Source organism: Cryptomeria japonica, chromosome 3 (genome assembly GCF_030272615.1).
Source record: "Cryptomeria japonica chromosome 3, Sugi_1.0, whole genome shotgun sequence".
Classification (NCBI taxonomy): domain Eukaryota; kingdom Viridiplantae; phylum Streptophyta; class Pinopsida; order Cupressales; family Cupressaceae; genus Cryptomeria; species Cryptomeria japonica.
Window position 1 is genome coordinate 364178204 of NC_081407.1, and position 15780 is coordinate 364193983.

Genomic DNA, 15780 nt, shown 5'->3' on the forward strand with positions numbered 1-15780 from the left:
CCTTAGGTGCATGAGATCAAAGATATGCACTGGACCGACATAGAAGGCATGATGAGGTACTGAGACAGTTGAAGTGTGAGGGGTTTGCCACTTAGACAAATGAGTCTGTCACCTTTACAAACATGTTAAGAGGAGAACCGGTCAAATGATGACGAAGGCAAAGTTGGAACAGCTACAGACATAGGACATTGCGGATTGAAGATGGAGTTTGTTGAAGGTTGATGGCATGGTGTCATCAAGGTGGTTACCGGTAAGTATGTCCACCAGTAAAGCTGACAAAGTGCAGATGCAAAAGGCTCTCATCTGATGAAGATATGCATAAGGTAGGTTAGCAAGTGTGCTGACCGGTTGAGTGTTCCACCGGAAGAGAAGCAGAGTGCAAGGTTGAAAGCAGACCGGTTAGGGTATAACCGACAGGGTCTGCGAATCGGTAGATGAACTCGGTTATGGGGTTGGTCAGTGATCCTATCTAGACCGACACAGATGACCTAGCAAAGGTGGATGTCGACAAAGTGGCCACGTGGAGTTGAAGTGGCAAGCATGCGTGCATAGGTTGGCGTGGTATGTTGGTGAAGTGTTTGTCGGCGTGGTAGATGGTGGTAGGTCAACATTTATGTTGACTGCGTGATTCATGGGATGTGTAGCAGAGGTTTGCAGCTTGAGGTCAAACAGACAACAAAGATCCTGGATAGACTGATTGACCAGATCGAGGTAGGTGAAGGAATCCGCCAAACCATTCTTGGTGATCGACCAAGAGATCTGCCGTTAGATTAAATGCAGACTGCTAAATATGGAAGGCGTGTTTTGGAAGGCACGTCAATGGTGGTGCTGACTGATGAGTTGCAGATCATCAATCAAGGCGATCAGATTTGACGAGATCGGATTGGATTTAGTTTGCCTCGGGGTCGATGAAGAAACCCTAACCGCTTGAAGTTTGAATTGGTTTTTGGCGGGAAGACTTGTTTATAAATATGCAAGTCTAAATCGATGAAGTTGCTGCTGCTGAATGATAGTATGGTGTTGCTGGTGAAGAAGTAAAATCAGTCAAGTGCTCAACGAGAAGAAGAAGAAGAAGAGACTGAGTGTGAGAGAAAACAGGGTTGAAGAGTTCAACCGGCAACTGTGTGGCAACCGGTAGTTTGCCATTGAGTCTGAGAGAGGAGTATACCGGTGGTGATTGAACTGGCATAGAAGAGGCAAAGAGGATTGCAAAAAAGAGAAGAGCATAGTGAGAAACATAAGAGAACCGACAAGCTGAGAACCGGGAGTAATCAGATAGTGGATATCTGACTGAGTGAAGAAGACTGGTCGTGATAAGCAACAGTGTAACTAAGAGGAAGGAGAACCTGAAGAGAGCAGAATTGACAAAGAAGAAGAAGAGGCTGAATTGGTAAGGTTGCGTCAGTGAGAGGGTGAGCAAAGAACCGACAGTGAATTGGATAGAGGATCCGGTGAAGAGATTTGCAGAAGAGTTACAAAGTTCATTTGTAACAAGGCTATTACTTTTGTAATTGATTATGTTCATTAAAGATCACTGAGTTCGAGCTTGGTGCAGGGGTTGGTGCTCCTTGGGTTGGTGCCCTAAACATTGTAATCAAATTTCCATTGTGAGGCTTGATTGGAGCAGTAGATTCCAACAACATTTCTCACCGAGGTTTTTCCCATCTTAGGTTTTCCTCGTACATTTGGTGTTATGTGATGTCCCTTTTATGTGTGATTGCATTTGTGTTAGTCTCCCATCTAACCAGTAAGTTTGCATTTTGTTAGATTTGTTAACCGGTATACACACATAGGATAGAAAAGGGAAAAGTTTGTAAATCACTGATTCACCCCCCCTCTCAGTGGCACATTGTGTCAAACATTTTATTCATCTTCTCCTTACTTTCCCCTTTTATTCTTCTTCTTTCTTCCTGTTTCTTCTCCAACAGTCAATTTTTTTTTTTTTTTTTTTTGTGGAAAATTCCACACAGCCATTTTTCATGTGTCAAACTTTATTTTCCAACCCATTCGTTTGATTGACCCTTGATTTCATGTGCTTATTTTGTCAAATTTGTTTTGCCTCTAGCCATTTTCTTCCTTTGCCATGGCAAGTTGATCATCTTCATGTCTTATCCTTGAGTGATAGGCGAATTTTTTTATGTCTTGCTTAGGCATCTTCACATATTCCATTATGCCTAAGCAAACTTGGAATATCTGTGTCTATCTATCTTGGCAAACTTTGTGTAATACGTCTTGCCAACTTGTGTTTGATCAATTTAACTTGGGAAATTTCATCTTTTCTTTGGACTTTGGATAGGCACATGTTTGGATGTCCATCTTAACTTCTTTCCATGTGCATTGCTTTTCTTCTTTGCAACCTTGTCTTCATGGTGGACTTGGAGTCTTTTATGCCAAGTTGGACTTGGCCAATGTTTTGCCAACTTCAATTTCTCCTAGGCGGACTCTTGACTTCCTTGGACGTGCTTTACCTCTTGTCTTCATGGCGGACCTTCATGTGGACAAGACATGGTGGACTTGTAGAGTCTCATGCCATCTTCCATCTAGCATGGGCGGACTTTATGGATATTAAGACAATTCCCTTCTTACCATCCTTTTGTGCCTTGTCTTGGACAATTTTAACCATGCTTTTGTCTTTGCCAATGTCCTTTTGCTTTTAGCGGACTTCATCTTGCATATGCCTTGCACTTGGATGTGCTTTATCCTTTATCTCTTTGAGGGCGGACTTTGTAGAAGTTTGGACATACTTTATATGTCATGTCTTCGGTGGACTTGGACGAAGCTTGGACATGCTTCCAAGTTGATCAAGCCATCTTTGTTTAGGAAGGCGGACTTTGAGCTTGATGTGCCATGTTGCTTTATGCCATGCCTTTTTAAGTGCCTTGGTGGATTTGGAAGACTATTGGACAATTCTCTTATGCATGCTTGTCTTGCTTTTCCAAGGGCGGACTTGGACAGCCTTGTGCCAACTTTGTCTACTTGAATATTATTTTGTTTCTTCCTTAACTGTGAGTAGGGGTTAGCTTAACCCTTGCCATGCTACTTAACTGAAGGTAGGAGTTTGCCAATTGTTTGCCAACCTCTTTCCTTGGCTAGGCGGACTTGCCTCCTCTTTGGGCAAAGTGGAGTTGAAGGATACTTAGACATGATTTTTTTGAATTTTATTATTGATGAATTTGATTCAAGGTTTTCCCTTGTCGAACTCAAAAACAAATACAGACCTTGTGACTTAGGAACCAGCTACCTCATTGACATGAAAGTTGATTTGTTTATGTTACTTAAGGGCTTGGATCTTGTCATTTGATAATTTATAAAATAGAACAATTTGGGACTCTCCTACCATAAAAATTTAGTGGGTACCCCTGCTATTTGAAGCTGAGCCTATATTATGCATTTCTATTTCATTGTCCTGTTCATGTAAAATGAATATGATCATCATATAATATCGGTATCCCAAACACATGGACATGCACAGAAACATTCTATTTTTTCCCTTGAAAACAATTATTGTTAGTGAATACTACTACTGCTTACCAAATTACATGTAAAATGAATGGCAAAGATGATAGCTCTTGCAAATGGCCTCCTTGTGATCCTTATCTACATACCATTGGGCTTCTTATGCTTAAGTATTGACTCCAATTAATTTTTGCATGCAATCTTGACCGCTACATACATACTTTGGAGATAGTAAAATAGTAGCAAATACAACTCCTATTTGCTTATGCAGCTAAATAATTAAATTAAGTGCCATGGAGTTGGATATGCAGCTCCTATTTGGTAAAACCTCTCACACAACTTGGATTCTCCACATAGATTTTCTCTTTGATGTTTTGAAACAAGAGGAAATTCGACCTAACCTCCTAAGATGGCATAAGTTAAATGCATTAAAAGCCCACCTCTTTGCTTTTTTGACTACCCAAGACCATACTTTGCAAAAGGTTTATGAATTTATCAACTGATGCCTTAGGACTAAGCGTGACCTAAGACTCCCTAACACTTTGAAAGAGCAACATGATGACTTGGTATGACTATTTAGATTAATGGGCGAAAATAGGCTAATAGATCTAATGAAATTTTCCCATGTGCCTAGGTGCATTATTCATGGGATGGATACGTGGGGTCCAAAAAAATATGTTCATAGGGAGCCCAAACCAACTTTTCCCTTAGTAGTGCTCACATGGGTCATCTATCCCATTCTGGATTAGCCATAATCCACTATATAGGCTCCTACTTTTCCAGCATTCTCTCTAACAAAATTAAGTAACTTGCATTTATAGGCTTTACAAGTTTGAAGAATTCCTTGATTTTTGTTTGAAGAGAGCATTTGAGATCTAGTGGTTGTAATAAATGAATATTGAAGTATCTCTAGCTTCTACCACCACTCTCTTCACCCAATCTATCTTCCCCATGTCTTTCAATGCATTGTTTGTTACATGAACACAACACGAGATCCAAAATATGTGCTTGTAATATGCATACATGTGCCATATTGATGATTACTTGCACAACATTTGAGGCCCCAACCTCTTCAATAGCCTTTTTCAAAACCTAAAATTGAAAATTCGCATCTTTGTGCTTACGTGAACAATCAACAACTCAAAGGAAATAAGAGTTGGTTGCACATATGTCTATGATGTTGATGAGTAGTTGATGTGTAATATTGGCCTACCCAATGATAATAGAGCAACCTATTCTCAATCAAGTCTGTCTCATCTCCATCGTAACCAAATTCACCTTAGAATATGCTTTATTAAGGAGGCTAGTGCATAGTTTATGTTTTCTAGGGGGGTAAAAGAGAGGACACCATAAATTGCATCTTTGAACATTTGTTTGAAATAAGTAGAACATACCACATAGAATAGGATGGCATGGGCAATTTGGTAGTGGAATAGTTTACAACCTCTCAGTATCATTAATTGACTCTTTAGTTGTGCTTCTTTGTGGACAAACTTGAATCCCTTATCCAGTAAAAAAAGATAACTATATACCTTAGTGTAGCTTCCTCTAAAGTCTTTCTTGCAAATATGATAACCGAATTTTACTCCCCTCGACCTTTTCTCTTTTATCATTGTCTATAGCTTTTACAAATTGCAAAAGAGGTTTAGCGGCTTTGAATATCCCCTTTCAATATTTTTTTCATGAGGGTGGAAGGGCATAAAAATGGATTGTGAGATTGTCATCCTTCACCCACACCACTTCTATAACTTCATGAATCCCCAACTAGAACTCCTATTTCTACAAATCGCAAAAGAGGTTTAGAGGGTTTGAATGGGCACTTTGCATATTTTTTCAGAAGGGTGGAAGGGCATTCAAATGGTTTATGAGGTTGCCCTTCACCCAGAACACTCCCACACCCTACGAACTCTCAGCTGAAAATCTTATTTATTGTATGCCAATTGTTTCATCTTCTCACTATTATCATTCATGTTGTTTAGTGTTTTGTGACAAAAATGGAGTGCAACTTCCAAGTGTACATTGAAAATGAAAAAAAAGGAAAGTGAAAAAATATTGAGCATGAAACTTAGAAAAAATTTAGGGGAGAAAAGAAGTATTGCTACTACGAATAACACTTGCCTTTGTCCTCCTCCTTAGTCCTTCGTTGATACTTTTGCTTGAATTATTAATAAACTAAAACTCAAATTGAACTTAAGGTTTTTTGTTTTCGCTTTCAAGTGACTGTGACTACTTGTCACTAATTGGGATGAAGAATGGCATTGGAATGAATAATGGTTGTGTGTAAGGTGTTCAGAGCTGATTGTGGTGTGGAGCCTAGTGACAAACATACCATTTTATTTTTTATTCAAACTAAGGCTTTTTTTGACTTTTTGAAGGTGGTGATGGCCTTGACTAGGATGGCCAGCCATACTCTAGGTTTCTTGTTAGTTTCTAAGAAAAGGTGAGGTTTAGGGGACAATGGGAGAATATATCCAAGGCATCCTCATGTCCTTGGAACCACAATTCGTACACTTGGTGATTTGCCTAGTACACATTAAAAATTCACAATCTTGATTTTTTGCAATTTTATTAACTCACCAATTTTTTGCACTAGGTTGGTTCATTTTTTTCCTTTCTTTCAAGCATACGAATCTATAAATAATTTAAAATTTGTTAATCATGTAAAATTTACAAATTTAATTACATTTAATTGATTTAATTATGTAAATTTGTTTGCTGATTAAAATTAAATGATTTACAGTTACACAAATTTATTTGAATCAAATTTATTTTTTTTGAATAAAGGGTTTATGTTTTAGGGGTCAAAAATATTATTTTTGTCAAATTCATTAATTCAATTACTGTTCAATAACCATATCATAGTATTATATTTCAAAATTTCAAATGCATTGAAATTTGACATGATTTAAATTAAAATTGTGTGCAAATTGTTGCATTTTTTCAAACACTATTTTTTGTTAATGTTGTGGGTTATTATACAATGGCATCCAAATTTGCATTAAGTTTGGATTTAATAGGTGGGATCATCCTATTGGAACTAAAACCCTAGGAAGCTATGAGCCTTGTTTGAAGCATGCCATAATGGGATTGGTTGCATGAAGAAGCTTAGTGGAGCCATCAATTGCTTCAAATACCCTCTTGCAAGCATTTCTAATCACAATTCTAAGTCATGTATAGAGGCCCTAGAAGAGATGAAATGAGAGATGAGAGCACTTCTTGCTTTACTTGATGAAAATAAATTGGAGATGGTGAGGGCACAAGCAGCCATAGAAGTAGCCATTGCTCCTAATTTGCTAAGAGATCCAATGTAGATATGATAGGCATTGAGAGCTCTAGACATCCAATCTAGACATCAACCTCACCCAACTTGAGTAAAGCTCAATCACAAGGATTTTTTGTGACTACAAATGTACATGGAGCACAACCTTTATTGGAAGGTATAGGGTGGAATAAGGTGGTGCTCGAAGAAGTAGATAAGGCATGCACAAATTATTGGTATTGAAACAACCTTTTCTTCAATTTGGCAAAGAGTCTATATTGGGAGTATTTGGTTGCAATGTTGACAATAGTAGGGAAAGGGTATAGTGTGCCATCTCCAAAAGTTTTAAGTGGGAGGTTGCTCGAAGGTGCTATTATAGATGTAAAAATAGTTGTAGAAGATCAAAAGAACCAATGGTGAAAGTTTACACGTACAATTCTTAAAGATGGGTGGATGGATGAAGGGATCACACCCTCATCAATTTTTAGTGGTTTCAAATGGTGAGTTGATATTCTTGAACTCAATTCATGCCTCCAACAAAATAAAATTAAAAACACAAAAACTTTGAACTTGACATACAAAATGTTTTGCAAGTTGTCACTAACAATGCAACAACATACATGGCGGTTGGGAGATTGTTTCAAAAGAGGCATTCAACACTCTTTTGGTCCACTTGTGAAGCCCAATGCCTTGACCTTCTTTTGGAGGACTTAGGAAAAATTGATTATGTGAGAGTATTAGAAGGTGCAAGGAACATAGCAAAATATATTTATAATCACTCTTGTGCTTTTAATTTGATGTGTGGTTACACCAAGGGGAAAAAACTTGTGCGATTGGGTGTCAAAAGGTTTGCAACTCATTTTTTAATATTGTGTTGTATTTCTAGTTTATTGACATCTTTGAAGTAGAGGTTTGTGAGTCAAGTATGGCTAGGCTCAACATATTCAAACAAGGCTGATGGGGAAAGGACCACAAAGATAGTTTTTGATGATTTCTTTGCCAAGAGAGTTATAGAGATTGTCAAGATAACTTAAAATTTCAATTTCAAACTGAATTATCTTTTTTTAAACTTAAAAAGTATTTAGTATCATTCTAATTATAATTTCTTTGTACTTTGTAGGTATTGTAGCCATTGGTGAGGGTTATGCACTTGGTTGATGGGCACCAAAACTTAATGGGATACATTTATGAGGCCATACATAGAGCCAAAGAGGCCATTCAAAGCTATTATAAGGGGATGAAAGTAGATTTGCCCCTATGTGGGAGATAATTGATTAAAGGTGGAATAGTTGACTCTACCAACCCATTCATACAATTGTGTATTACCTCAACTCCAAGTTTTTCATCTTAAATAGCTTCACAAATGCATTATGGAGAGATTCACAACATGCATTGAGAGGTTGATACTTGAGGTTGAGGTTGAGGTGAGAGACCTCATCATTTAAAGTAGCAAAATTGTAAGCAAGCTAGGGAGAGGTTATTTTCTTCACCACTATCTCTCTAAGAAAAATCCACCCAGATACTAGGTAAGAAAAAGTGAAGTCATATATTTTGCAAATTTCAAGTTACAGTTTTAATAAATTATTGTTTATTTACAAACTCTTGAATATCTTATTTGCAGGTTCTTGGTGGGAAGACTAGGGTGTAATTACCCTGAATCTCCATAAGCTAGCCCTTTGAATTTGTAGTGCTTCTAAGTGTGATCACAATTGGAGTTTGTTTGACACCATTCACACAAATTGTAATAAATTGACTGAGCAATGCATGAATGACCTAGTTTTTGTGCAATACAACTTTTGGCTTCACACAAAAAAGGTGGAGGACAAATCAGATCAATTTATTGACTTAGATGATTGATCTCTATAATGATTAGATTGTGCAAGATGATAAGGCCTCCTTGCTTATAGAGGAAGACATTGCTGATTTTGAGAGGTAGGATATGGAGGATGTGGCTAGAGCCAAAATAGAAGAGATTGGGTTGTCACTGGATGACATCGATGTGGTGCATGAGTCATTGTCATCTAGTAGCTGCAAGGTGGAGATTGTGCTTTCAATGATGGAGTTGCACATTATTCTAAGTGATTTCTTTGGTGCACAGATTCCATGACTAACAAACACAATTTTATCTGAAGCTCCTCCCTCTGATCAATGTCTGAGTTGATGATAAAACAATGGCAAAATACCAGTGTATTTATACACCATTCCCATCAACATTTTACAATTTTCTGACAACACTGGAATAAATTTAATGCCTGCAGGGGATTTCATGGTCTCCTTGGGTTGTCATGCATATTTTGGAGACATCATGATGGCCCCCTGAGGTCTCCTCTGCGAGGAACATCCCAGGGAATGAACCCCATTGGAGAGATGTCCCCAAACCTGCATAAAAAGGGGGACATGTAGGCAATGTTATGTTCATGTGCCCCTTACTGTGGGACATTCATAACTTAGTAAAAATTCCAGGAATACAGCCCTGGTGAAGTCTTAAACTGAGTAGATTTTTTTTGTATATTTTGTTCTTAATTTTAAAAAATTACCTAATTTTGCATTAATTAAAAATAAAATTGCACTTAAAATCGAAAAAAAGAAAAATCTAAAATTTGAAGAAAACTGTTAAAGCTCAAAATATGCACAGATTTTTATTTCTGTTTTCCCATGAAACTTATTTTCAACAGTTTGCAGTCTCCACGTGCATGACCTCAGAAATAAACCCACAGAAAATAAATCAGAGCATACTTAACCCCTGATATTCTTTACAAAACTGTCTTCAAGGCACTGCTTCTCTTCACTTGCTTTTCTTTACCTTCCCTCTTATTTTCTTTGCTTCTTGCACATGAGACATACTATTTTAACTTTCTTTTGGCTAGGCGTTTGCCTGAATTCCCATACTGATTGCTGATAATAACTGCACAGGTTAACTGTCAGTGTTTACTATGCAGTGATTCTAAATGTGGTTACTGCTGGTACTATTGGAGGAGTGACATTGCGTTTGGCTGTAGACTGCTTTCCTACCATCGACTGACTAGGCAGAGACAAATGAGAGGCTATGCCAGACTGGCAGTTGCAACTGCTTTTGTTAGATGCCAGGTCAGCACACTAAATATATGCTTAATGCATTCAGAAGGGGGGTTGTCTGTTTCTTGTCTAATATGGATGTGGTGGTTTTCCCATGCTTTGTCTTGTAGGTGTTGTGGACCTAGATTTTCTTGCCTCTCTTTTAGGGAAACTGAGTTATGTCATGAAACTTAGCGAAAATATTGTGGGTAGTTTTACAAGAAAGATGGAGGGATGTTTGGATTATGATAAAAAAGTGAAGTGTAATATTGTCCAGACAGTACAAAAAGGTTTCAAGAACTTACGCCTTTCGTTATAATGCTTTATAAAAATTTGAAGATTTGTTTTTCAATAAATTGTCATTTATGATGCTTCCTAGGTTTCCATAGTAATGTGAACTTTTTGCGGGGTAAAATTGTATCTTGTATGGTGTTGATGTTTGCTTTCTGAAGAATAGCTGCAGTAGAATTCATGAGAATCTCTATTTTGTGCCTGTTAAATACCTTCTACTTTTCTTCACAAGTTTTGAAGCCATGTATTTCCTGGTCATTGTGAATCAGTTAAGGATATTTTGGTACTTAGTCTTATTATTTTAGATGGCTCAAAAGTTGAAAACAGTAAATCTGCAAGATGTATAGCTCAGATTGTATAAATAATTTAGCTTTTCCATATATTCTACAGTCTCAAGTGGGTGTTAATAAGAACTAAAAGAGGAAGCTGCTTTGCAAAAATGTGGAATAGGGACCTATGGCAGAGGAAATGTTTATTTCAAACGAAGATGATACTCCTAGTTTTCAATAGAAATGCAAACATTTTGTAGGTTAAACTTGGATTTTGTCTGATATTTGTGTTCTGTTAATGTGAAGAAGAATTGCAGAAGGCTTCAAGAATCTCTGATTATTCACCTGTACACAACCATATATGTTTTTGATCTGTGAAGATTCTAAATTTATCCGCATGTTCTTAACCTCTAAATTTATCCACATGTTCTTAACCTCTCATTTCCCCGTCTTTGGCAGTTAGCTAAGGATCTTCTAGTACTTAGGATAATGATTCTTCATTTTAGATAACTCTGTAGTTGAAATCAGTTAATCTGAAAATGCAAACATTATGGCCCAGATTGTACATGTAATTTTGTGGTACCATAAATTCTACAGGGTCTCCAGTGAATAATGTTTAGAAAATATTCATCAATTGATTTCATTTTCCAAGTGCTTGGTGTTTACTTCAAAGGCAGATTAATCTCAATTTCCACTCTATATCAGTCAGTACTCATAGAGAAGGCGATCTATAGCTTTATTGCATATATGCATGATAGAAAAATATATGTAGTTTGCAGAGTTTTATATGAAATCTGATGTTCTAAAACTATGCTGGGTTATGCAATAGAAATTTTGGATTCAATTGATCTGGATAAGTAGTTGTGAAATTTTCCTGAAGAAGTCTTTATCTTCTATGTTAAAAATTATTTTGCGCTGTGTAAAAAAAAATAGAAGAGACACATGTTTTAATTTTTAAACAAGGTCAAACTTCTAACACTATATTGCAATTTAAAAACAAACAGAACATCATAGTGAAGGAGATCAAAGTTCTGTTCTACTTGTTAAAAAATACTTCAATATTGAGAGATTTTCACTTAACAGGAATTCCAATTGTGTGTTTCTTTGGTTTCAATCAATTGTTTACCCATTTCTGTTAATGCTTACTGTTTCCTTTCTGCCGATTATGCTGTATTTCCCTTATGTCCCATTTTCCAAATCCAGCAGAGTGAAGCAAATTTTTATGGTTTGGGTAGGCAAAGTCATAATGTTTGAAGCAATACATACTGATATTGCTCTTTTCAATCTTTTTCCTTCCTTTCCACTGTAAATTTATAGAGCACAGTGATTTTGAGAGTATCTTGCTGTGTTCTAGTAATCGTTGATATTTTACTACCATCTATTTGATATAATCATTGATAATGCTCACCATCTGTGATACAATCCAATGGCGATTCATTCTGAACAACATCATGAAAAATTATTATTTGTGGAATACATTTTAAAATATCATGACAAGAGGCCTAAAGTACAATGTAAACATTCAAGTAACATAAATGATTCGACATATTTGAAATGCAATTTTCAGCACATGAAGTGAGAAGCAATACTTCTCTTTTTTTCTAGGCTCCTTTATGATTGTAGGCTACATCAGCATGAGTTTATATGGTTTTTTTCATAACTACCTGTCTGTCTCTAGAATGTATGCAAGGAGAATATGCTTCCTAGACTTCAGAAATGTTATGAGTTGTGGTCTTTACTAATGCCTGAGAATTTCATTGATTAGTACTATTAGTCTAGCTTTAAGTGAGATTATTTTAACTTACATGGTTGATGCCAATTGTAACGTCAGATAGCAGTCTTCAAAGTTCATAATAAATTGTGCACCTGCAAAAGATTAACTTTTTTGAGAGAAAACAGCCCCTAGTTTTGATTTTTTAACTGTACAGTAATTTCTTGGGATACATATAAACCAGCTCTCACATTTGCTTCAAATTTGAGCTTCAATTTGTGACAAACAGTGTGTTGTGGTCAACTGTAGGTTTTCTACGCAAAAATGTTTAACTATCAGTACAAAGCATTAAATCTTAGACATACCATCAGGGTGTCTTGGTCAATCTGATTCAGAAGGAATCTAACTACTGTTCTCCCAGCACACTATGGATTCAGATAAGATGCCTCCAATTCAGCAGGGCAGAAGTAATCTGGATTTTATAACATTTGATTATAAGCCATCAATTTGCAATGTAGCCCATGTTGATGTTATGGCATCAATGGAAACAGGCTTGTCAAACAATTTCCAGGGCTCATCGGGATTGATGCGTTATCATTCTGCACCAAGTTCATATTTCTCAAGTCTAGAAGAAGAGGAAAACAATAATATCATATCACAGTATTTCTCTAATGATTCTTCCCTTCCATCGCAATCTAATTTAAAAACAATGCAGCAACGTCAATCTAGTGTATCAACCTCTCCTCTTGGGGAGAACGAGCCAGCAAAGCAATGTGGAGAATGCAATGAATATTTGAAAGAGAGTACACATCAGCTTCCTTCCCTTAAGAGAAGTGCAGGACATGATGTTAAGGAGAATTTGGGCAAGCATCATCATCTTGTTGCAATCCTTGAGAATGTACCTGATGTATCCCATGATAGTTTTGGCACCTCTCAGATGTCATTGATGAGCCAAGCTCAAAATTCTCATCCAGTTGGACAGCAGATAAGCACATACCAAACAAACTCAGTTTCCTGTGAGCCACTGGGAGGAATGACTAATGCATCCTCCTCATTAGCCAAGAGTACACTTGTTCGACATAGTAGCTCACCAGTGGGACTACTACCGAGAATAGTTTCTGAGGCCCAAGGTTCCTTTGAAAGTGGTGTGAATCATGATGAGCTTCTTGAATGCTTTGATGATTGAAAATGAGAGATGTTTATTTCGTTTTTTGATCTTAATCATATTTTGCAGGTTATCCAGATCAAAAAATCACTAGAACCATAGGTTTAGAAAGCTCATGTGGGTATATCTTCCCTCCAAACAGGTTTCAAAGTAAATTCAGTTGTTTGCGGCAGAATAGTTCACCTCCTGGGCTGTTATCCCATCTTTGCATGGCTGTAGGTGTACCTGAAACTGGTGGCAGTCTGAACATGCCTATGATTGGCTCTTCCACTGACAATCAAGCAGGGAGCAATTCTGATGATGGTAGTTTAGTCAGTGGGAATGCACGACAAGGATATGTTGCAAATTTTTCAGTTGGGTCATGGGATAATGCAATAATGCAATCTGAAAAACATGCTGGCAAGCAAAGTTATTCAAGTTTTGCTGCAAGAAAGCATTTGAAAGAATTGGATGGGAAAAGAATACTACATGGTCTGCAAAGCACAGATGCCCAGGTATAAAATTTTTTGCTTTGATTTTTATAAAAGGTGCGTTTATTAAAGTTTTACTAAATGTACATGTTGTATGACTACTTTCTTTGCTAATATCTGTACATAAGAAAGTAGAGACAGAAAATTGGGATGCATCTGCATTAATCAATCACCCAGGGAATTTGCCAAGATCTACATCTGCTGAACTTGCAATGGAAGAACTACTTCAGGATTCTGTTCCCTGCAAGGTTCGTGCAAAGCGAGGTTGTGCAACACACCCACGAAGCATTGCAGAGAGAGTCAGTAACAAATAATTTATTATTATATTTGTTTGGTTCAGAATTAAGGTTGTGGATGGTGGTATGAAATATGCACAGAATCAGAATGTGAATTGTCATTTAATGTTTTTGTTTAACTACTACTAGGTGCGAAGAACACGAATCAGTGAACGGATGAGGAAATTGCAGGAACTTGTGCCAAACAGTGACAAGGCAAGAAATTAAATTTAAGTTCTATTGAAGTCTTTTAGTGAGATATGTGCTGAGTTCTTTGTTTTATATTCTTGCCTAATTGGAAATTTTTTATTATTGTTGACTCAATGAAGCAAACTACAAATATTGCTGACATGTTAGATGAGGCCGCTGAATATGTGAAGGCCCTTCAGAAACAGGTTCAGGTTAGTTTTAGGTAACCTAATTCTAATAAGTTATAGGCTTATTGATGAGATCTGTTGAATCTGTTTTCCATGACGTCTCTTTACAAAGCTGAAGCTTACAAAAGAGCTATGAACCTTGGCAGGAGCTTATGGAAAAGCAAGCCAAGTGCACATGCATACATAGACCAGATTGTACATTCAAAACATAATTCTTTTGTAAATACACAGTCTTTATCTCTCAAACAAAATATTTGTAATTTTGTTTTCGATACTGTTTTTGGCATATGACATTTTCCTTTGGAGTTTGTCAGTCTCTGGAGTCCATTGGGAATATCAGATGCATTAAGCACATTCTTGGGCAAGTACTGCACAGTTTTTAATTTTTGAAATATAACCTCATTTCTACAGCAGAGTTATTGAGGTGTTGCCTGGTTACACACTGTTCTGATCTGACTTTTGAGCTTATCAGGGATGTACGAGGCTGCACCGTGCATGGCTTCTCTACATCCTTTGTTGCAAAAAGTATTTGACAATCAAATCATTTGGAAAAAGAGGCCGCATCCTTGAATTTGGTTCTATTTAGCTCACTATTTTTGAAGGCAAGAAAGAGTTCACATGATTCTCTGGGAGAAACTGATGGTGCATGTGCTTTGAATTTGTCAAATTGCTGGTGTACATTAGCTTTCTGTAACCAAGTTAAATAAAAAATTAAGATGAAAGGTTTTTGTTCGTTTCTGTTTTGGGTGCTTTTGGGCCTCTTCTGTTCCTTCGAGATGCCCATAACAGAGAGGCATTCCTGTGAAGTACATTATCTTACCATTTTTCATAATGAGAAAAGAGTAACTGTTATTTTGACATCTGTGTCAAGAAGTGGCTTCTCTTAGGTTTCATGCATTCCCTGAGGAATTTGAAAACTTAGTTGAAAGCTTCTTTATGGTTGAAATTGCTATTGCAATCAGATTGCAACATCTGTATTAAGTGTTAAACCCCTGTAAAGAGTGACCTGAGATCTTTAGGTAAGCATAAATCAGTATTCTTGGCTGATGTTCATTGTCATTATAGGTGTCCTTTACCGAATGCAACTGTAAAGTTTTGATGTATTACGACTGGAATTAATCTGTAATATTTTATACGCCTGTAAAGCTGTATCAGATAGCACAAGACAAGTGAACTTTATATCTTGTTTTTTTGTTTAATTTCTAAGGTGACCATGTAATTTTACAGAATTTAGAATATTTGATACCTCTTTCATTAAACAGACAGGCAACTTCATATTTTTCATTTAAATTACATTTCCTGGCTATTGACTCTGGTCTTGATCATTCTCTCAAGGCATAACTAGTACATTTGAGTTGGCACTGGTAACGTTTTAATGGCTACATGCTTTAGTTTGATGCAAGGTAGGTGCTAGCAAAAGTATGAGCATTTTTCATATTGTACTTTCTCTTTT

General features: G+C 36.8%; 1 protein-coding gene across 21 annotated transcripts in view; it reads left to right on the forward strand.

Moving 5' to 3' along the window:
- LOC131080019 (transcription factor bHLH130) overlaps window positions 1-15185 on the forward strand; it is a 68975-nt gene extending 53790 nt beyond the window's left edge. For 6 of the 21 annotated variants that reach the window (XM_059218325.1, XM_059218324.1, XM_059218320.1 and 3 more), the window contains 7 exons: window positions 7836-7995; window positions 9629-13185; window positions 13275-13699; window positions 13804-13974; window positions 14101-14166; window positions 14280-14351; window positions 14474-15185. In XM_059218325.1, the coding sequence (XP_059074308.1) occupies window positions 12468-13185; window positions 13275-13699; window positions 13804-13974; window positions 14101-14166; window positions 14280-14351; window positions 14474-14539 (1518 nt within the window). In that variant the 5' untranslated portion in view covers window positions 7836-7995; window positions 9629-12467 and the 3' untranslated portion in view covers window positions 14540-15185. Of the gene's footprint in view, window positions 1-7835; window positions 7996-9628; window positions 13186-13274; window positions 13700-13803; window positions 13975-14100; window positions 14167-14279; window positions 14352-14473 lie in introns of those variants that run through there. The other 15 variants (XM_059218321.1, XM_059218319.1, XM_058018093.2 and 12 more) reach the window with 10 other exon arrangements.
- Window positions 15186-15780: the final 595 nt, after the last annotated feature.